Source organism: Anser anser (genome assembly GCF_964211835.1).
Source record: "Anser anser genome assembly, chromosome: 3".
NCBI classification, from domain to species: Eukaryota; Metazoa; Chordata; class Aves; order Anseriformes; family Anatidae; genus Anser; species Anser anser.
The window spans coordinates 118,218,804-118,241,635 of NC_139722.1; the positions used below are offsets into that span (position 1 = coordinate 118,218,804).

The 22,832-nt window shown below is 43.2% G+C and overlaps 1 protein-coding gene across 7 annotated transcripts in view; it reads left to right on the forward strand.

Moving 5' to 3' along the window:
- PLCB1 (phospholipase C beta 1) overlaps window positions 1–22,832 on the forward strand; it is a 415,451-nt gene that overhangs the window by 19,410 nt on the left and 373,209 nt on the right. For 6 of the 7 annotated variants that reach the window (XM_083828908.1, XM_083828906.1, XM_083828901.1 and 3 more), the window contains exon 1: window positions 13,910–14,330. The exons of the other annotated variant lie outside the window; for it this stretch is intronic. In XM_083828908.1, the coding sequence (XP_083685034.1) occupies window positions 14,232–14,330 (99 nt within the window). In that variant the 5' untranslated portion in view covers window positions 13,910–14,231. Of the gene's footprint in view, window positions 1–13,909; window positions 14,331–22,832 lie in introns of those variants that run through there. 7 annotated transcript variants of the gene reach the window in all.

Here is a 22,832-nt window from a genome sequence, read left to right on the forward strand (position 1 = left end):
TATTCATAAGTTTATAGCTTTAGGATATCCTAGAAATTACCCCATCAATCATTAGATACCTTTCAGTGTGTGTTGTTCTTCCAAATGTAATAAATGAATAAAAGATGGGCTGGAACTTGTCATAATAGCATTGCAGTCCTTCTACTGTTCATGTCCAATAACAGATGGTGTTCCCATTCATATGATTCCTATGTTGATCACAATTATGTTGAAATCATTTTTCCAAATTACTGCTCTAAATGTCAAGTGTTGGGTTATGCTCTTCTCAAATTCTGTCATGTTTTGTCTCAGAAGTTCTTCTCATGTAATCATTGGGACTAGTCTGACTAAGAATATTAGTTTGACTACAACATGAGCTGGATTTTTTCTGGGTCTCTGGGGGTTATGAATTAGTATTGCACTGTTGCTTTATACCAGTTCACATCACCTGAGGATCTTGGTTTATCTTCCAATGTGCTAATTTTAGTGGAAAAAGAGGTCTAAAATATTACTGAGATAAAACTTGTAGTAAATGCTGATACTCTCACATCTTTCTTTCCTCTGAATGAAGTTTTGAAGGCTCTCTGTGCTTTACATGTCAGTAGCCCTTTATTATGCTGCATTTTTTTGTCTGCTCTTTCAATATCTCTTTGGGGTTTTGCTCTTGCCATCTTCTCATCTTACAAAATGATGTGGTTTTCCCATGCTTATCAAAATGTATTTGCACAGATTCTCAGTCAGGTGAAGCCTCAAAACTTGGGATAAAGCCTGATTAAACAATTGAGAAACTTGTCCTGCTGACGGAAACAAGCTCTGGTTATCCATCTTTTTTCACATTTCACAGTTCTCCTATGTAAAAGACTTGTCTACTGCCTGTTGAGTCTCAAGGTATCCACAGCAAATATGCGTTATCTTCTGATTTTATTGTGATTCGGGAAACTTTCAGCTGGGACTGGTTTATGAAAAGTATAAAGACTAACACTTGAATAAAGCAAACATGTATTTTACAAGTGCAACCTAAAAATATATGCCAGCATTACAGTACAAAGACTTTGATTGTGTGAGGAAAAAAAATTAATTTAACTCCAAGCAGCGGTGCTAGAAGCATTATTTATGAAGTATAAAAGGAATTATTGCTGTATTTTAAAAGTACACTGTAATGAGAAGGAAATTTCTTTTAAACTGATATTTTACTCTACCAGTTATATTTATAATGCAATACTTGAATATGCATAGGTAACTCTTCATAAAGTTTACCTAAAAATCAGTACTAAAAGGCTAGAATTATTCGAGATGTGGCAATTACTGCCTGCAAGATTATCGCTCTCTACTGAACACTTAAAGCAAGCAAATCACTGCCAAAATACTGCTGCTAGCTAGAAAGTGTGTTAAACAGGGAGTGTAAATCACAAGCTATTATGGTGTTTTTATATGGAATAGTTCACTAACAGATCACAAACCGTGGCAGTTAGACTTATAACAGGCATATTCCTGAATTCAGACAATACTTAGGGTGTTTTACTGCGTGAGGATTTACTTGCAGATCACTGTTCTTTAATCGCTGGGCTATTTAACACATTGCTGGTGTTCAGCCTGTGAATTGTCTGCAGTGGGTGAATACTCCCACACTTCAGAGAGCGCTTGACTGCATTGCTAAATCAGGCAAATCTTTTGGCCCTAACTCTCTAGGTTTTCATGCAGAACTGTCAGCAGGATGTATGTGAGTGCACCAGAGCTGCTTTGGCACAGCCAGGATGGGTTAGGTGGCCTCCAGGGCAGTTTAAGCTTGGCTGGCAAGAGGGTAAGGGCTTTAAAATCGTAGAATCATAGAATGGCTTGGGTTGGAAAGGGTCTTAAAGATCATCTGGTTCCAACCTCCCTGCCATGGGCAGGGACAACTACCGCCAGACCAGGTTGCTCAAAGCCCCATCCAGCCTGGCTTCAGACACTTCCAGGGATGGGGCTGTATTGGGTTTACATGACAAGGTTTTGGTGCAACCTTCCCTTTACTGGGAATATCTAAACCAGTCACAGTGTATTCTGGGTTATAGTGGTTTCTGTAGGAGAAAGTGAAGTTCTTTCTTACTGATGTGGAGACTTTTCAGATGGAGATGCAGACATCCAACTTCTTCAGCAGTTCTGGCAGCACCCCATGTATACTTTGGTAGTCTTTTTGTTCGTTGTGGGTTTTAACTGTGCTAAAATATTTGGCATTTAAATTACAAACGCAGAGGGGAGCGTGGCTATATTTTGCAGGCACTTCACTATTATTTTTCTATCCCAGAATTTGCTTACTTGAAATATGAAGCAAATATGAAAGATTTTTGACTCAAATGCGTGATACAGGTAAAGCCAGCTGAGCTAATCAAGAATGGATAAGTAACGTCATGGGAAATGGTTCTGAATGTAATGTAGCAATTTCTTAGTCTATCTGGGGAAACTAATTTGTATGCCATGGCACAGACAATGCACCCCTGTTTGCTCCTGTCTCAGACCTGGTTCGCTCTAGAGAGTCTTCACAGATTAAATAATGCAGTATAACAAATTCACTAGAGAGCAAAACAGTCTTCAGACATGTAGCATGCCCATTTCTGAAAGTTTGACTTCAGGAAAGGCAGAGAAGCTTGGGTGTTTATTGCAGACAACTGAACACCCAAGTTGAGGAACTTAGAATGAAAATATCTTCATGTATATTAAGTGCAGCAGCTCTATTACAGTTATACAGTATCTTCGGTAGGTGCAGTACCCTTTGATAATGTTGTTTTTCATGCACAGTTGATCTTGCATCATTTGGTATTAAGGGACCCACATAATCCCTTTAAATATTGAATACTATTTTCGTATACTGAAATCTGTCAGTAGTGTTATATATTATATGTAAAGCAATCATCCCTTTTTCATTTTCTACCTATAAAGATATTGTCCGTATTTCCCTCTCAGATTTATAACACAGACAGGTTTCTTTCTGAGTAGCTGTACATATAAAGCACCTAGCAGCAAAATGGCTTTTAAGTCATTTTTATAGCACTGTAAGGCAGTACCTTTTAATGGCCTTGCCTCAGACCATAGAAATGCTGCCATTAGAGGTAGGCTGTGGCGCTCTGTATCTGCTAGAAGGAAGGAATTCTTCAGAGGTTAAAACTCTTCATTAGAGAACACAACTTTATATATTGAAGCGAAGATTGAACTCTTACTTGTTTTCAAAGCTTTTAGAGACATTTTAAAAAGTTATGCAGAAAAGCCTTGTTATTCAATTGTTGGAAGCAGCATGGGCCAAGCTCAAACAGCTATCAAATTTAACGCGCACCTGACTCAGTAGGAATTTTCTCCTTTCCCCAAAATGTCAAGGATCTCCAAATACATTTCCCAGTTACCTTAACAGGTGTCCTTGGTCATTCAAGTTTGATTTACAATGCAAGAAAAACTTTAAGGAATACAGCATCAACTATAGAAATGGAACATCTGTGTACTGGTATGATAAAAACTGTGCCTCCTGGTGACTGTGAGAGTAGCCTTGTCCTCCTCCATCTACCACCTTGCAGTACTAGAAAGCAATGCGTGTTCTTTCCTGTCAGCAAGCCTTGCTTGTACTTTGGGGTCAGACTGACACTTGAGCAGCAGCATCCAGAATCCTGAAGATGATGCATCTCCTGTCCCTTGCAGATCTGCCCCATGCTTCAGCCAGATGTGCCTTCCGATCATCTCAGACTGATATTTGACATGCATGAATAGCCTTAGCCTGCTGCATGCATGGTTTGGGATTGATTATTTTTTAGCCACAGGCATGAGCGAAGTGGAGCAGAACTGAGCTGAGCTTGTGCTGTGAGAAGGCAGCTGATCTCACCTCTGTCCCACCATGCCTAGAGCTTGGCCACCTACAAGCTCCAATTCTCCCACCAGGTCCTGAGAGGTACAGGCTATGGGTAAGAGGTGTCCAGGAGGCAGCAACTAACCCTTGCCCAAAGGCAGGAGGGATGAATTCTGTTCTGTTTGGGAAGTGTTGGCTAGCTGTTTCATAAATTAACAGCCTCATAAACTGCTCTCAGCTGTGATTTATCTATTGATCCATGCTGCAGGCTGATTCTTTAAGGCAGCAATGAGGCAGGCAAAGCAGGCTGTAGTTGGGCTTGGGGATTTAAGTGTTGCAGAGGGGCAAATCAGTGGTCATTCTGTTGGAAATTGATTTCAAATAATTTGAGAAAATGAAGAAAACTGATGACAGCAAAAACTGTAGTTTTCCATGAAGGCATTCAGTATGCCATGTTCCAAGCGTAACACTTTTTAGATTAATATAAGTAGGGATGTGTGTGTGCATGGACAATAGTCACATCCCTTCTTTCACACAAAGGGGAAGAGGCTTATCGACTCCCTTTCTCATACCTCGGAAAATACCCGAAAATGTTCTCATATTCAACATTCTTTAAAAAATTATGTTGAGAAAATACTATACCAAGATGCTAATTCTTCTAAAAGGTGTGCACAAGATATGTTGGAAAATAAGCAGCAACCTAGACTGGAACACAGTCTAGTCTTTGAAACACTTTCTCTATGGAGGAATAAACTTTATTTCTCAGATAATTACACTTTGATTAGCTTTGCTGGAAACCATTCAGAAATGCATAGAAGTATTTTAGAGCACACAATACACTGTCTTGTCAAATGAGCAGGAGATCACAGCATTCTGCTGCCCTGCCCTCCCAGACTACTGCACACAGCACATGCAAACCAGTGTTTTCTAAATTTTCTAAAACTTGTCAAATGCAATGCCTCCTCAGGGAGGCAGTCCTACCTGGCAGGAAAAGCGAACACAGAAGGTACTCAGGCTGGTACAGCACTGAGGAATAATGACTTGCTACAAAATAAGGACTGAATATTTCAAGCTCATCAGCTCTTCCAACCTCGTCTAAGTCTGTGGAGATCTGCTATCTTCAAAAGCATTTCTGGAAGGAAAGTGAGAAGACTGTGGCGCCTCTGTGGCATATCAGAAGTCAGCTGTTTGCTACCAGGGAGTGATAATGTTAGAATACTTTTGGAGAATCCTGCTGGGGATATATAGAAATCAATTGTTAATGTCTCGTTGTGGTTTGAACTTGCTATTCTCAGTGATCATAAATGTCCCAGGGTGCTCTGTGAAGCTACTTCTATGGATCTTTGTCCTTGTTCTTTTTTCCATTTTTTGAGCACATGCCATGAACTTTATTGCCTCCATTTAATGAAACGCCTCCCCTTCTGCATGTGTTGCCATGGCATTAACAAACTGATTGTGTTTTATATTGCCTGTTAGTGTAACTCCAACCTTTCTATACAGCCATTTGAGATGCACATTAAGATTCTCTACAAAAAAAGTAATACTGAGTTTATCTAGCAACTTTCCTCTACAGTCACCACAATTACATTCTGAGATTCATGGCTTGTTGTTTTTGTGGGTTGCATGGCATTTTCTGTTGACTACAATATTTCTTTCCATCTTCAGACGTGTAATATCTGGAATTCTTCACAGGTATAAAATCTGGTATCAAAACATTTCTAGTACAAAAAATTATCCTTTGCTAAATACTGGATGGAGCATGAGAAGAGGTGCTGCATGTTATAAAGCTCCTAACTGAGGCTCAGTTCGTTCTGTGGGGGAATCTGTGCATCCATAGACATGATTTCCAGCAGTCCTTCTTCCCTCAGTGGAATGAGGTTCAGCTCAACTGCTGCTGCAGCACTACTCTTTCAACTCTTACTGTGCCAATGGCCTGTGTGGCTGAGGACTTCTTAAGGGAGAGACTAGAGACGGTGTGAATGGGAAGTGAAGGGTATAGCTTGGACCTTCCCTGGTGTAAGAAGGTGCTGAAAAATTTAAATCAGGAGGTTTTAGGTGCAGACAGTTTCCCTCATAGAAGAGACAAAGGTGTACAGCTGATACTCAGGGCACAGAATGTGGGGATTGTGTTCCTTGCTTTCTTACTTTAGTTTGCTACATAAATAAAAGGTCTGACTGCTTCCACAGAATTATTAGAGGGAAATGGTTTCCTGCAAGGGAAGCAAACTGGCCCCAAACCAGTGCCTCTGTCTCCACTGCCATTGTCTCTAGGTAGCATTTTAACTCATGTTCTACAGTACTATTAGATATTAATTGCAGCTTGCAAAATGCTTATCAGATAATACCCATGTCCCTTTTTTAGATCAGTAATTTGAGGTAGGAGGAAGCTTTTACTGATGAATAGTGATGGAGAAAGGAACGAAGCAGGGAGACCTGACTCTTAAAAACCTGTTTTACATAACATAGATCCTAGCTTTGTGCAGATAGTCACATGTTAGTATTTTGCATTTCCTGTCAAAAATACATGCACATTAATTTGCTTGTAAGAGTCTGGATTTTTAAATGGACACAGCCTCCATGTTAAAGGCCCCTAGAATTCCCATGTCCCACTTCTGTCTGTGAAAACCACCTCTAATGAACTAATCCCAGGAAGAAATCAGGATCTGCAACCCAATGGAAATCAGTGAAATACCGTGGTAGATCAGTACTGTGCATGGTTAGGCACTTGGCTTTGTAGCTTCGGAAGCAGGACTGACACTGCTCTGGCTTTGTAGTTGATGAGCTCACACTATTGAATTTTCAGTGACTTTATTTGAAATGCCAAGCTGAAGTCGCACTTCTGTGTTGTTCCTCCGCTTTCTTTTATGCTCCTTTCCTGAACTGCTCTGCAAGGCAGCTCTGCTTTAATTCAAACACTTCTTCAGGAATAAGTCCTATTATCTTAGTTTGATGCATATTTGAGATAGTAGAAATGGTTAGAATCTTATTGACAAACTTGGTACCAAATCATATTAAATGCTCACCATCAATTGTTTGTATGTTAATCACAAGATCCTTCCCCCCACCCTGTGCTGCTCTGTTCATTCTTGTTATTGCATCATATCTAAAACATCTGTTGTTATCAGTGCTGTGAGGCATGTAGGAGAGCAGAGAAACAGTACTTGATTAGCTTTCTTGGAAATCTGGGCTCAGTCCTCAGCTTGTCTAAGACTTCTTGTAAGATTGTGGTCTCTTAGGGGAGTGATAATACTCGCTCTGAGCACGCTTCCTTTCTTTATGTCACTGATTTAGATAGCAACAAACAGCCCTTGTCCAAACAGCTAACTGTGTATGTGCAAAGTATGGTTATACTGATGACTGAATTCTTGGTGCATTACAAGATTATAAACAGGTTAACATATTCTTGGCACTGCAAAGCAAATAATGTCTATTGTTCTTGTTTTGTTTTGTTTTGTTTTTCTGTTGAATAAACAAGAAAAAGTAGTTTCTTTAGTTGGCATTTAGATTCAGTTTAATTTTGTAAGCACGGAGTTTTCTTGCAGATGACCTATGAAATACTGGCCACACTGGTGGTGGGAATATTAATTCAAATCAGTGCATGTACCAGATATTCCCTATGACTCCTACAAATCTCTATGTTTACAGAAGTCAAGAGGTATTCTTTATTATAGTCAGTGATGTTCTTTTAGCTTGGGTTTGCTCATGGTTCTGTATCTGCTGGCTTCTCTGAAACCTGAGATTCTGTAATAATTGCTCTTTCTTATTTGAAATTATATGTCATGACCTTTATATATTTACAAGACTACTGGGAAAATGAATGTTGAATACTAAATTAATCATCAGGTGTTTCATCAAGGCCGTTGCATAATCTTATACAAAGATAATTGTAAGATAACTTATTTGCTTTCAGGGGGCCTGTTTGGAACTCTTATCAAAGCTGATGGAATGTCTTTAACCAACATTTCATTGGTCCCATTCAGTTTTACCTGTTAGTCCTCTTCATTTCTATTTTCCTGGAACAAAAGAACTTTGGTTATTGTGGAGCTTAACGTCTGATATCAAATTTGAGGACAAAATGGGAATAAGGGGATCAGTGCTGTTTGCTGGTCACTGCTACGGAATAGACACATTGGCTGTTTCTCTCCTTTTCCTGCTAGCTATGTTTTGCTCGTGAATATCATGACATAGTCTGTGCTCTTCTTTTAAAAAGGCATTTTTCCTCTTCTGTTTAACCTCCTGCTTTTCTTTGACACTGGCTTTATGCTTCTAATAATGTCTTCTAGTTGGGAGGTTGGTAAATGTTGTTTGATTGCTCAGCAGGCATCCTGTTAGAGCAGATTGCCTCCCAGACAGCCAACTGCTTACATCACAGAGTCATAAAATCATCACCGTAGAGTAGCCTGGGTTAGAAGGGACCTTAAGGACCATCCAGTTCCAACCCCACTAGATGCCACCCACTAGATCAGGTTGCCCAGGGCCTTGTCCAACTGAATTTTGAACACCTCCAGGGATGGGGCATCCACAGCTTCTCTGGGCAACCTGTTCCAGTGCCTCACCACCCTGAGTAAAGAATTTCCTCCTAACCTCTAATCTAAATCTCTCCTCTTTTAGTTTAAAAGCTTTGTCCTATCTGTCCACGTAAAAAGTCACTCTCCATCTTTTTTAGAAGCGCCCTTTAAATATTATTTTATTTTTGCGATGAAGAGTTACAAATCATTTTAATATTATGGTTCAAGGTTTACATCACAACACAATTGCTCCAAGCCTTAGAAATACAGTTTTGGAGCAACTGTTTTCAACTACATAAATGGTGTTCTGTTGCTTTGTGACTAATCTTTTGTCAGTCATGGAATTTCACCCTTTACAACTGCAAGTTCTGTAAAACAGCCAGAATGGGAATGAGAAGTGTGTGATTCAGAATAGTGTATTGTAAGAATAGTTCTGAAAAGGGAATACAGAAGGAATGTTAGTGGATTACAGCAAGGCATAAAATTTTAAATGAGCTGCTTAACTTCAAGGTAAGGCATATCATCAAAATCTTTTTGGCTGGATCTGAGAAGTATCAAAAGTCATAAAAGCACTTGTGAAATCTAAAATAACCTTGGAAATGTATCAAATTGCTGACATCAACAAAATTTTTCTCCTTAACTTTATATCATCTGAAATAATTATAAAACCCTTTCTATCAAGCTTGATTTTAAAGCTACTTAAACTCATGCTATGGGTGGTATCTAGAAATTCAGGGCATGTGTACGCTAGGCTTCTTCCCTTTAGGAACTTAAGTCTAAATGGGTAATAGTCATCTACAGGGACCTGATCTGAATTTATGGAAAGAAGACTGGGGCAGATCTGAGACCATAATTCAGTTTTTCAGGCTCATAATCTTGCATCCTATCTAAAGACAGGCCATCCTCTCTCCAGCATGTAGGAATTACAGAAGGGAATCCAGGGAAAGTACACACTGACCCCTATGCTTCCAAAAAATATGATGAGAGGATTCCTGCAATTTTAAGGCATTGTGAGAAAAGCACAAACCAGGCAGTTTTCTATTTGTATGAAGAACAGAGCACTGTCCCATTCATCCAGCAGCTACAGAGTCCAAAGGACCAGTTGGGGATTGTTTTCATTGCAGTTCCTGCTTTGCCACCCATTTTATGTTTTTTTATCTTTTAATTCAACTCACAGCTAAACTGGATGTAAATAAAATAAACTGGATGTAAATAAAAGCAGGTGAGATGATCTGCTTTCCAGTTGGTTCTATCCTACCTATACAGCTGGGACAATTGTTAAAAGGCAGATGGAAAAAAGAAAAGGCAAAGCTGAGGGACAGACACAGCCCTGGGATGGCAGCCTAGGGGGCTGGGCTGAGGCTGGGCTAGGGCATCAGGCAGCGGGCAGGGCTGTGGCAGAGCTGCAGAGCATTGTCCTGCAGCATCGCTGGGGCAGGGACTGACGGCCCCAGGCTGAGATGAAATGGGGTCCTGGGCCATGGGCAGGGCTGGGGGCAGACCCCTGGGGTCAGGGCTGTTAGAGCCTGTTAGTGTTCTCAGGGGCCTGGCAGGGTGAGACAGTGAGAAAAGTTTGAGTAAAAGGCAAATATTTCTACGCAGATCAATTTCAGCTTCTGGTTGTGTATGAAATGTACATGTGAACAGTACACACGTGGAGCTCTGCTAATTGCTGCAGTCAGGAATTAATCCATGCTGTGAAAAGTCCCGATGGAGGAGGTCTCAGGTGCCAGTGGGTGAGAAATTCTGCTCGGTGGTGTCCTCTGCCCAAGCCATCGGGGAGTCGTTCTTCCTCATACGCGGCACTGTACGGAGGAATGCGGATGGCTTCCTGTGGCACGGTGATCCGCAGGTGCCAGCTGTGCACCAGGCCAAGCCACCCGGAGTAAAATACAGTCCCAGTGAGTGTAACAGTGATTAGGTCACTCCATGTGCACAAAGACACTGGCCGTCATAAATAATTCCAAACACCGTGCATTAATCTTATCCTCCCAGTATTTTAAAGACATCTTATGATGCTGATGTGAAGAAAAATATGATTTTGACAAGAAATGGACTTTTGTGTAAGCTCTCCCCCTCCCCTTCCAATTTTCTTTCCGTGCAGCAGCTGCTGTTGCCAGGCTGTCTTTGTTGCTATGGTGGTGTTTTGTGTGCCAGAATTTGATATTCAGTCTCGGAGAGTCACCTGATTGAGTGGCTGTGCCACATAAGTTATCAGTTTCACTCATAAAGATAAAGGATGTATCAGACTGCTGATGTTCTGTATGTATGACATCTAGTAAATTGATCAAATTAAATACAAGCATATTCCACTGGCCGTGAGTTTATGGAGTAACAATTTCACAGGTAAACTTCTAGTAAATGAGTGACTTAAAAAAAAAAAAATCTCTCTTGGGGCTATTACCTTCAGTAGGTTTCATTTTTTGATGTGACAGTCATATACGAGGCAGTTTCAGTATACCTTGCAGTGTTTGTCTCTCAGAGGTTAGATTTGAGTTCTACTGCCTACATAACTTAAACGGTGCTTCTCTTAGAATGACTGCTTATACCAGAGATGTAGGGTCACGTTTTCTATATTTCTTTTCTGGAGAGTTGTTCTGTAGAAATTAATGATTCTGCTCCCACTGATAATTAAAGTATAATTTGGCCCAATTTAAAATGCAATTAGTATGATATACTTCTGTTGAAACTGAGTTTATCTATAATCCCAATCCTGCAAACACTGCCACTTATGTTTAACTCTTCGTATGTCAGGTGTACCAGTGCATTTAAGCATTTTTGAGGCTGAGGCCACTGCTTCTTTTAAAAATATAGACTCACACCAATAAACTCAGGACAGCAAGTGGCACTGAGATATTTCATATCTATTTCTTTGAAATCAATATTAAAAGACTAAATTATATTTTAATGCATTTCTCCTATCACCTCATGATATATTCTTTCAGTATAGCTTTCTCTGCATCTTCATCTGACCTGGCTTTGATCAATGCCATCTGTTGTTTAAATCACTTGTGGCTCCTTTCTCCTATTTGTCTACATGCATTTCCACATGTGAATGTAAACATACTGGGTATTCAGCTTATTCCTCTGGAAATTAAATATTGCTACCTAAGTATGTCATATAGAAGAAATGATTTACAGCCATATTGCATTCTAGTAGCTTATTTACATGAGACAATCATTTTATTGTCCAGGCTGAAACTCTGGAACCTGCAAAAAGAAAACCATTCAGAAGCCAGTTCCTGCAGCAATGCAAGACCAGAGTGTATCACACCTGATATGTAAAATTTTCAAGAACTACCTGAATAAGCTCACTGCAAGTTTATTTTTAACAGTACGTCTTTTAATTCCATGGAACTAAAAGGGCTGAGTCAAGGAGAAACAGAAGATAGGCGTAATGCTAGGTATTTAGTGAGGCTTACTGCACGCTTGGATAAAAGGTGTCTGTTTTTTCTTTTGCCTGACTTAGTCCCATCATCTAATGATAAGATAATCGTACTCTTTCTGGGTGTAGTGATCCTGCTGAGCGTAGCCTGTTTCCAGGTCACTGATGCCATGCTTTGTGGAAGAAGCTTGAATTTAGATGTCCTTTGAATTTAAGTGTTTGCAGTATGTACCAAGAAAGGTATTCTTAGCTGGAGTAGGGGCTAACTGAGCAACAGTGTAACACACAAACTGTCTGGGTTGCCTAAATTCCCACTGATTTCACTGAGCCCAGGATTTCAGCAAACACTGAATCATAAGCACTTGCCAGAATTGATGTTTAATAGGCACAGTCATAGTGCCATTTCCTTTTGTGCTTCTTCCTCCTTTTGATGCACAATCCATTAGCTATCTGCCACACAAAAGGCATGTTTCACTTCGGCCAAATACCATGGTCTGGTACATTTCATCAGATTAAAACCGTTAAGTCTGAGAAGCCATAAAACTCCTCCAAACACCAACTCATATCTGAAATATCACCTACAAATATCAGATTTTGTACTGATCTATAGGGTCACCTCCTACGTGGTCAGACTAATGGATTCCCAGGGCTCTGTGGTAGCATCAGGAATCAGGAGGTATCATTGTGAATTGTAATTGTTTTTTCCTGACAGAGTTCAAAGAAGTCTAGGCCAAGCAAAAACGTATTATGGGCTTGTTGAGAAAACGGCCAGAGGTGTCCCAATCACTGGTAGTTTTACGTTTTCCAGACAGTTGATTTTGGCAGACTGCTATGAATACAAGTGCTTAAGTGATCATGGATAAGTACGGTAGTGTCTGGGCTCTTTGCTCTTAGTTTCTGAGGGATTTTAATATTTTGTTTTCATTCTTCTGTATACTCTGCACTGCGATGAAAAGGCAGATGTGAGCACGGTACTGAAAAGTTCTCCCCCATACCCCCATCATGAAGAAAGCAATCCTGTACCCACATCAGTGCATTCAACCCCAGAATTTGTTATTGTTTAAGTCCTGGCAAATCAGTGGGAAATGGAGCACAGCAGGGAGGGAGCAGACATGCAGCCTGACTGACATGGCACCGCTATTTGCCTGGAAGGTTGATAAGAATAAAACACTGAACAAATGGATTGATTGGCCCCGGATCGTGCATGCTGCCTGCACAGGCTGTTGTGGAGTGGATTCAGCTCCTGCTAAAGGCAATGAAAAGTTTCTTGTTGAAGTCAAAAAAGTTGGCAGAGGACCAGCAAGCTTTAACAACCCTGTAACTAACAGTAAGAGCAAATCCGGAGTCCAATGTGCCAGTTTTGTAGCTTTTTTTTTTTTTTTTGAAGTCACCTCCCCACCTATAGCATATATATTTTCACCTGGTAATCTTCTGAAACATGATTCCCCTAAAACAAAATCAATTTTTCTTTGAAGTCATTCTTTTACATCAATTGCTTTGTCTATGGTAGAAGTTTGACCTGCTGCCCTTAACTCATAAGGGTCAAATGGAAACCTTTACAGGGAAATCAGAAATCTCCTGTGCTGTGTCATCTGATGCTTCATCTCCACCGTGGCCACACAGGGACTCTAAGGGAGAGAAGGCCATTTCTGGCGCACGTGTGGCTTTGTTCTTCTAAAATCTTTCCTATGAAACCTTGAATTGAGGATTTTGGTGGGTGAAAGGAGACTTTATCAGCATTGTCTTCTGTGTGAAGTATACCTAAACTGAATTAAGGAATGCTGAGGAAGCAGCAAGCTTTGGGAAAGCAATTTCTGTGTATTTAAAGCACCAAGCTTTGATGGGAAGCGCATGCACGTTTTTCTTAGAGTCTTCCCTCCTTTGCTGTCCCATTCACCACTCTGCAGGCTGAGCACTGTATTTCTCTTCTGGAAATCAGCGTGCCACGGCTATTTCCTAAAACAGCCCTCACCTTCCCCTGCGCTCACCCCTTCTGCAGCCTGACCTTGCCAAGGGGCACCGCTCCTTGCCCCTCGCAGCAGCCCCTCACCCTCGGTCCCCGGGCACCCTTAGGGGGCCCTGGCCCCTTTTAGGGCTGCTGCAGCCGTGCCAGCGGGCGGCAGCCGGCGCCGTGCGGTGCCCGAGGCCCTGCCCAGCCCCGGGGGGCGCTGCCCGCGGCCGCGCTGCCCGTGGCCGCCGCCAGGTGGAGCCGCGGGGCCGCGCCGGGCAGCGGCAGCAGGAGGAGGAGGAGGAGGAGGAAGGAGGAGGGGCGGGCGGGGAGCGGGCAGCGCCGTGCCCCTGCCGAGCGGCTGCGAGCGGGCGCGCGGCCGTATATAGGGGATGTGCCGCCGCGTATAGGGGATGTGCCGCCGCGGGGCTCGCCCTGCCCGCCGCCGCCTCGCCGCCTCCCTCGGCCGGCACCGCTGAAGCCGCTCGGCCGCCGCTGCCCTGCCCGCGCCCAGCCGCGGCTCCCGGCCTCGCTCCCCGGGCCCTTCCCGGCCGCTCGCCCCAGGCTCCTCGGCTCCGGGCCGGGCGCGTCGATGCGGGGCAGATGGCCGGGGCACAGCCCGGCGTGCACGCTCTGCAGCTCAAGCCCGTCTGCGTCTCCGAAGCGCTGAAGAAAGGCGTCAAATTCGTCAAGTGGGACGATGTGAGTAGCTGCCCCGCTGCCCCCTGTCCGCCCGGGGGGGCTCCGCCACGCGTGGGGTGCTCGGGCGCACCCGGGGAGACCGGCACGGCTCGGCTCGGCTCGGCTCGGCTCGGCACGGCGGTGGGGAAGAGCCCGGCCGGGCCGCCCCGCGGGCAGGTGGGAGCCGGTGGCCGCTGGGGCACCGTCGGTGTCACCGCCTGGGCCGTGCCGTGCTGTGCCGGGCCGTGCTGGGCTGCGCCGTGCCGTGCCGTGCCGTGCCGGGCCAGGGGTGCTGCTGAAGCGCCAGCCCCGGGCGGCCAAACTTTCTCCAAAGACTGAAGTCGCCTCCGCGCTCGCTTCGCCAGTACGAGCCGTGGTTCGGCTGGCTCCTGTCGCTGTGCCGCCTCCCTCCTGTCATCCTGCTCGTCTCCGTCCCCGTGGCTCTAACGCGGCTGTTTCAACCTGTTCCCTGCCTCTTGCTCCATCTCTCCTTTCCTCCTCCCTGCCTCTCTCTGTCCTGTCCTTGTGGCTCCTGTCCCTCCCGTTGTCCTCCTCCAGCCCGGCAGGGTTGTCGAGCCCTGGGCACGATGTCCCTCAGCTCCCTGCTCCCTCTCATCTTCCTTCCTTTGCGGAAGGCGCTCTCCTTCCTTGGCTCACGAGGACACGAGACTCGCCTCAGAATCCCCCCTGCTTTCCCCTTGCCACTTGCTGCTTCCTGACACTTCCTCAAGTATTGCCCCACGCAGCAGAGGAGCATGGCTTTTGCTTCACTTTCATGGGGGCAGCTGCACTGCCTTTGCTCGCAGGCTGTGCCCGGGACTGTGTCAGAGGAAGGCAGGGGAAAGCAAAGCTTTCTCTGCTTAGCTGCCTTTTTGTCAAACCGTGAAAGTGCAAATGTTGTGCGGTAGAGAAGGAAAACAGGCAGGGCGGCTAGCTTTGCCCTTGCAGCATCGTGCCTACAGCGTGACATTGGGTGTTTGTGCCCTGGTTGTGTGTGGAGGGCTGGGTGCCCCACAGGTCTGGCAGTGAATGGTCTGGAGACAGAGGGGCATCGTGAGGCTAGAGCTGTGGCAGGGGAGCGGCTGGGAGAGAAGTTGGGTGTGCTGGGCAGTTTGAGTGTCAGAAGAGCTGTGAGGATAACTTGTTTTGAGAGCCTTAACACAGCTCTTGGATATTTTTGCTGTGCTAAGGACACGCACAGCAACAACTGGCGGGAGGGAGAAGGAGCAGTTCATGTGTCTGACAACTGTTCTTGTCCTGTTACGTATCGCTGCTTTGCCGTTGCTCTCAGCCTGTCCAGCAGCCAAATGTGTGAGTCTGACCTCTATAAACCTGTGATAAAGGCTCTCAAGGAGGGAAAGAACACTTTAAAAAAAGAAAACACACTTAAAAAAAAAAATGAACCAACTGCGGTGTGGAATGTTATTTACAATAAGGAGCTAATACCTTTCTAATAAACTGAGCAACCTGACCTTGTCCACAGTAATAAACAGTGGCTTGACACAGGTTATGATTGATCTGAAGATAGATGGAGCTAAGCTTGAATCACTTGCCTGATAGTCAGAGAATGTTTTCCTTCAGTCAGTTTCTTTCATCAGTATAGTACAATGTAATCTTAGCCTTGCCATTGCAGTTATTGTTTTAGTTTGGTAAGTTACCAGGAAATTTACAAAGCTACCATGAAATTTATGCAGATAGATCCAGAGGTCATGTCAATGGTGTAATTTCAGTCTCCAGACCAAGAGTCCAAGCAATTAGGCAACAATTCAAATGATTTAAGTGCTATTTCCATGCACTATACTGTACACATAGCATTTGAAGGAGGCGACTTCCATGCACAGTGGATGTTCAGTGGCTAATCTGTCTGCTATAGACTAAATGGAAGATCTTCAATTTTAAACATAAAGGGTGCCATAATGAAATAGGGCTAAAATCTGGCAAAAGATACGAGATTCAGGTTAAAGGTGATATTGAGCGATACGCGAGTATTACCTGGAAAGTGTGTCTGAGAGTCCTGTTGTGTTTAGTGAGTATTTTTGTGAGCAAATTCAGCAATCTTGTGGAAGTTGTGTATCGAGCCACACCTGTGTGATGAAGAACACCAGCGGTACCTGACTGCTGACCACACACTGTGTGTATGTGTGTGCGCATCGCCCTTCCTGCCCCGTCCTGCCCTTAATGTTTCTTCTCAGCAGTGGAAGCCCGACAAAATCAAAGGTTTCAGTGGAAATTAACCTCCTTCCTTTGGCACTCTGGCCGTAAGGAGGTCTTCAGGCGAATGCATGTTCAGTGACTTCGGGTATTTGTCACTGAGTAGCCAATAACCACTTCAAAGTATTTGTTTTCTATCAATTAATCTGCTTCAAGGGTTTTTAAAAATGATGATAATTAATCCGAACCTCTGTGCTCTGTCGTGTAAATACACGGGCACAAGCTCTCAGTGAAACAATGGGCTGTAATGAGAAATAGTAAACTACAAAATATAACAGTAACATGGAATTGACCGTAATGAGTGCTTTGGATCTGCTGCGCTAACAGGGCTGTTCAGAGAGGCTAGGCTCACACGCTGGTGTTTATTATGCACCAATTTGGTCTGTTCTGTGTCTGAGTAACAACTGGAACTCAGTACTTCTGCATCACCCATGCACCAGGGCAACATTCATGCCTGTCGCAGGCGTACTCTTTCGGTATGCTTTCCTGCTGTTTTGTGTTCCAGTTTAAAGATGGCTCTGTTGACTCGACTTCACTTCTCATAAGGCAAAGGAGAGTTTGCAGTGAATTCCTAGGACTTGCACCAAGTTTCAGCCCAGAGCAAAATTTTTTCAGCTGAGTTATAAACTACTGAAAAGTAGTGCGTTTTTTTTTTTTTTTTTTAAATGGGAATGCAGAAAGGATTTTAACCAGGGCATGAAAGGCGTGTAAGGAATTTCATGGTGTGTAGAGTAATAGTTGTTAAAGAATGCGTTCGGTAGCCTTCAGCAGGATGCTGCAGTGTGCTGTGCAGAACGCGTCTGACAAAGGCAGCAGCGGTACAGGCTTCCAAACAGACCCACCCCAGTGCTCACCATCCCGAGCTTCCAGTAGCTCTGTGCCTAATTGATAACTGCAAAGCTGCTAATACGCAGATGTGGTACTGGCACTGTTATACGGGCCTCCTCTCTGAGGAGCAGCGGGGAAGTGTGCTACATATTGCATAGGGATCTCCTCCAGTGCCCGCATCCCCTCCCGCCCCCCGAGGTGTGATGATAATCCGGTTTGAAGGAGAAAAGCCTTGCCCGAGCTGTGCTAAGATCTTGGCAGAGAAGAGGAAGAGGTTACATCAAGCACTTAAGATCAAATGCAGGCAGGTGGAAGGCAGGCAGCTCAGGAGCCTTGAAATTCTGTTTCTTTCGCAGACCGTTTTCAGTTTCTAAATTGGAAAAGCATTAGGGTCAATTAAAAAGTTCCGGTTTTGCAATTCAAGTCACACTTCTGTGCATTGGGGTCGGCTACAATGGCACTTACATTCAGCTATCCAATGCTTACCTAGAGGCTTTTCACAAATTCAGTTTGGGATCAGGATGCAAAGCACTGAAATCAAGCCGATGATCGTTATTTTGCTTTTCTCACACTGTTTCTGTTTTAGTCTACGGCAGTCTTACAGTCAGTAAACCAAGTTTAGAATTAATTCTTGTTTTTGATATCTGGACTGGATTCACAAGGCACCGGACAGAAATAGCTGGAGCTTGAGTGAGCGAAGGATGAAAGTGACTGGTTGCATAGATGGGGGGGGGGGTGTGGATGCATGTGTGCCTGGTTTATGGTGCCAGTTTGCTGAGCTTCTTCAAGTCCTGTTTCTTCATGCTGCCTCCAGTTGGGATTTTACAACCACTTCTTTACTGCCGTGAAGAGACGGAGTCTCCTAAGCCCTGGTCTGGTCTGTGAACAGATGTGCTCTGTCATTCCTAGAGAGAAGTGACGTCTGTGACAGAGGAAGAAGAGCAGACTTGATCCACTCAGCTGTAGTGAAACCCAGGGTTGTAGCAGCTCTTCCTGATGAGCTTTAAAACAGTTTGAAAATAAAAAAAGGATGCATTTAAATGTATGGGTGAAGCTTTTCTGTAGGGGGCTGAGTTTAACGTAGGAGAATATGTTGCTAGCTGAGGACATCAATGAACCCTGAGTATAAAGCAGGTTCCTTCTTAAAGAAAGACTTCCCTCAGCATTAAGCTGAAGTCTGAAGGGGCTGAGACCTGCCTCTGCCTCTTTTTTTTTTTTCTTGCTCTATTTTCCTTTGGCCTGCAGTGGGAACAAGGTAGACATAACAGAGTTAACAAATAGTACAACAGCTAGAGCACAGCTGAACTGGTGTTTTCTAAGAGCAGTAATTGGCATACTGAAGCAAGTTAATTTGATGGTGTATTTTCAAAAATAGGTTTGCTTTCAGTTCTTGCTTAAAGGCTTTCTTGTCTTCCCTAGTGATAATATGCACTTTACATAAAGAATTTGACTGGTTGCTCTGTAGCTTGTGCTATTTACTTTTACTTGCAAGTTAACGATACGGGTAAGGTAATGTAAGAAAGCCTAAGGTGAGGGACGTGATTCCTTTTCATTATTATTATTTTAAAGGAACCTTTAGTTACTGAAACTAAACTACTTATCGGTAGTATTGTTTAGTGGCTACAGCACCAGGTATTCCAGTGAGAAGCAAAAATGAGCCCAGGTCTTTTAAGTTCTGTTTTAATGCCTTCTTTTTCTTAGATCCCCCTTCTTTGTCTTTATAAATGTTTTTGAGTTCAGACGAGTGCTATGCAGAGTTCTCAGGCTTCTCTATTTAGTTAGAGGCTCTTAAAGAAGATTATGAAGAGTGTGAGGTACATCCCCTTTAAACTTTCAAGTACATGTAACATCCGAGTATCCTTATGGATAAGCAGAGATCCAACAACAACAACAAAAGACTGGAAATGTTCAGAAGCGGTTTAAGATGCTGATGCTCGTGTAGCTTGTTCCTCCCCCCCCCCCCCCCCCCGGCATTTCTCTAAACTCTGCACAAATCTGTCACTACAGGGTAGTACTGGGGCTGTGAAAAATGAGCAACCATTGTTCTGTGTGTATAAAACTAAAACAATAAACTGAAAACAGTTTATTTTTTTTCTGAATGTTTTCAGTCTGGAGGGAAGAAGTTAGTCAAACATTTTAGAGTTTTTGTTGTTTTCTTGTAGTAAACAAATAACAGCTCTGTGCTATATGAAAATATTTAACCTAAATGAATAGAAGTTGTGGTTTGGGTCTTTTGCAACATAAGCAAGTTATCAGATTGAGTTTAAAATTTCTCAACAGTTAACATGCGGTAAAGGGGAAAGCCTGAACTTAGCTCCGTTCCCTGCAGAGTGGTGCGATGTGTGCCTTCAAAGATCTGGGGAAGACTTCACGTGGTTCAAGTTGTAGATAACATCTGTTATGGTAGCCTCTGAGCGTTGGGAGCCTCAGATACTAAGGAAACGGGAAATCAGAACACGTCTCTTTTAAGTAAATAAGAATTCTGCGTGGAAGGGAAGTTAACAGTGCATTGAGATTGTGTACTGTATGGACTCTTCACCGTAATGTTTGAGTGCTGCAAGCTTTTTTTTTTTTTTTAATAAAAGGCTGTGGTGAAGTAGAGTTAACTTAAATCGTTATGGAGCCTTTTATCTATTATAAAGGAAATGCTTCATAAGCACCTCTTAATTTATTTTCACAAGACCCATTTGGTGGCAAAATGTGTTCCCTATTGTACTGTTGCAGGTCCAAAAAAAGAGACCAACATTAAAAACTACTAATTTTTAATCTGTGATTAGATACATTGGACCTAATTTTCCGACTGCATAGCACCACGCAGTCAGATGTTCAGAATGAGTCCCTAGTGACTGCAGATGACTGATTTGGGCTCAGCATCTCTAAAACTTAGGTAATGAAATGTGGAAATAGAATTCTGGTTTTCCCTTAAAATCAGAATACAGCAGTTATGCTGATGAGCAGTTTGGTTTAAATGATTTGCTCAGCATCACAAAACTGTCTGGCAGAGATGATAGCTTCCTAGTTGGCGTTTGGCTACATACATTTCTTTATTCCTTCTTTCTTCACTGCATAATTTGCAGCATCTACAACAAATAAGGGCTCACGCAGACAAATGGAAGCTACATGAAATAAGGCTGTAATTAGCCTAAGATCACGGACGTCCTGAAAGAGGCAGGGGCCGTCTGCTTCTGAGAAACAAATCCTGCTTGAAGTAGCTCTTTTAAACTTGCAGGAAGTTAGCCTTAATTACCAGAATGATGACTTCTGTCATGTGGTGCTGTCAGCAAAGTTGCTCCAGGGTTTAATCACTCTAATGGTGAAGAATATTTCCCTGCATGTTCCCGTGGAACAAGTGGGATTTCAGTTTACAGGTCCCAACTTTCACTTTTAGTCCTGCATCCAGTCCCAATCCTATTTGGCCTCAGTTCCAGTTCTGATTTCCTCTCCTGCTTCCAACCTCCAGCGCTCATTGCAGTGTCTCCAGCCTTCCCTTTTGGCAATCTGTTCCTTTACAAGCAAACCAGGGGACGGACAGCTTCTCCCTGTCGTTTGTAGTTCAGCTGTCAGACTAAGGAAATTCATTGCGCTAATTGCTTGCATAATCCAGTTTAGTTCCAGTCTGAGTGTGCCCAGTGTATTATGGAATTCAGAAGCTAATCTATTTGCTGAACGCATCTAAACTATGGTTTTGCTATCCCTTCTCCTTTCCTCTTCCTCCCCTCAATCCTGCAATCCCCATACGTTGTGGGGTGGCAAGAAAACTCCTTGCAGGGACTCTCCTCACACCTTCCATGCAGCCTTTACACCCTTGCTCAACCAGAGTTCAAGCCCATTCTCCAAGGTGAAAGAAAAGTTGCAGAATACTTGGCCTCTGCCAGAAACAACCTATATTTCTTAGCGTTGTGTTTGGAAGCAGTTTGGCAGAAATTTTCCAGGAGAAGGTTCAAGCACATGAAATACTGCTGTGCGTAAAAGTATTCAGGTTATTATTTGGGGATGTTAAGAGGCGTCTGAAAATCTGAGGCAAAAGCAGGCAATGCACAGGGTTAATAAGGCAGCGCGGTGAGCCCCACCTGTAGGAAGAGCTGATCAGAAAGGTTGGTCTCCTGTTCTTTTAAAAGTCTGTAGGTATGGATTTTTGACTGTGACTGTTTATAGGTAACATCATCAATACCTGTCTGCTTTATAAAAACACAGACTCACCTGACCTGTGATCTTGAGGTTGACAAGGTACATGTAGAATTTCACTCCCTTCTAAACCTCTTGTAAGATCCATTAGAAGCTTCCCACTTATCGTGGGATTGATCCAATATTTGCATCACAGGTACAGTAGCGATGTTCTCTGATCGTTTTAACACTGATTTGTTCTCGACACAAAACATGGTGGTGATAGTATATACCTTTGCTTTAGCACATAAGGAATGAAGTATAGGGGGTTCTTGGTCAGTAATATTAAAATAGAGGTGGCAGCTTTTGCTGGCTGATTTGGGATGTGGCTTAGGGGGCCTACACCTAAAGTAGGCCTTGCAACAGTTACGTACAATTAAATGTATGTTTGCACATTGATCTTTTATGGCCATGTTCTGCTGTGCCTGGCAAGTAAATATCCCAGAGTTCTCGGTGGCACTTTGTGGGAATAAATTTGAAACCTCTTTGTTTAAAAGTATAAAATAGAGAATATTGCTATTGCGGGGTCTGAGGTTGTGCTGGCGATTAGGAGGCAAATGAATGGAATATGTATAGACCAAACCACATTACTGATTTGAGGCTGTGAAATTGGAGGAAAGTAGAGAACTGGCCCAAAGTCAACAAATAAAAGGTAGGGGGCCTTTAAAGGTCAAATTAAAAGCTCTTTTAAAAAAATCGTTCACTTAAATTCAGACTGATGTGCTATGAAGCCTGCTAAGCCTGTCAGAATAGGACCACTTCTCCTTTCTATTCGAGGACTTTGCAGTGCCATCAGTCAGAAACCAAGCCCCTGCTTGGCAGGAGCACCCAGGGGTGGCTTTTAAAAAAAACCTGAGAAGTCACAAACACTTTCACTGACTGTGACACCCTGCTTCTCTCTTCTTCTCCCCTGCCTGCTCACCATTGATTCTTACCTTGGTCACCACTCCTGCTTCTTTCCTTATGTGCTTGGAAGTGTCTCAAGAATCTGGGGTCCCTACACAAAGGGCTTCTTGCCTTGTTGCCATCCAGAGGATCTGTGCCCCTTCTAGACACACAAATGTGTGCTAATTTCCCAGACTGACAGTTTTAGAGATTTATAACACTAACTTCTTTTTTCTTTCTTTTCATCTGTTTTATTTTTGTGTTCTGGATATGAATAGGTTAGGGAAGAAATGAACCTCTGCTCCCTATATGTTTGTCCTCCAAGTTTTTGTTTTTTTTTCCTTTTTCCTTTTATTTTTTTACAGCTCTGTGTAGAACTGCCTCAACTAGAAGATAGAGGGCTGAGAGGTAGTGCACATCACTTTGGTCCTGTCT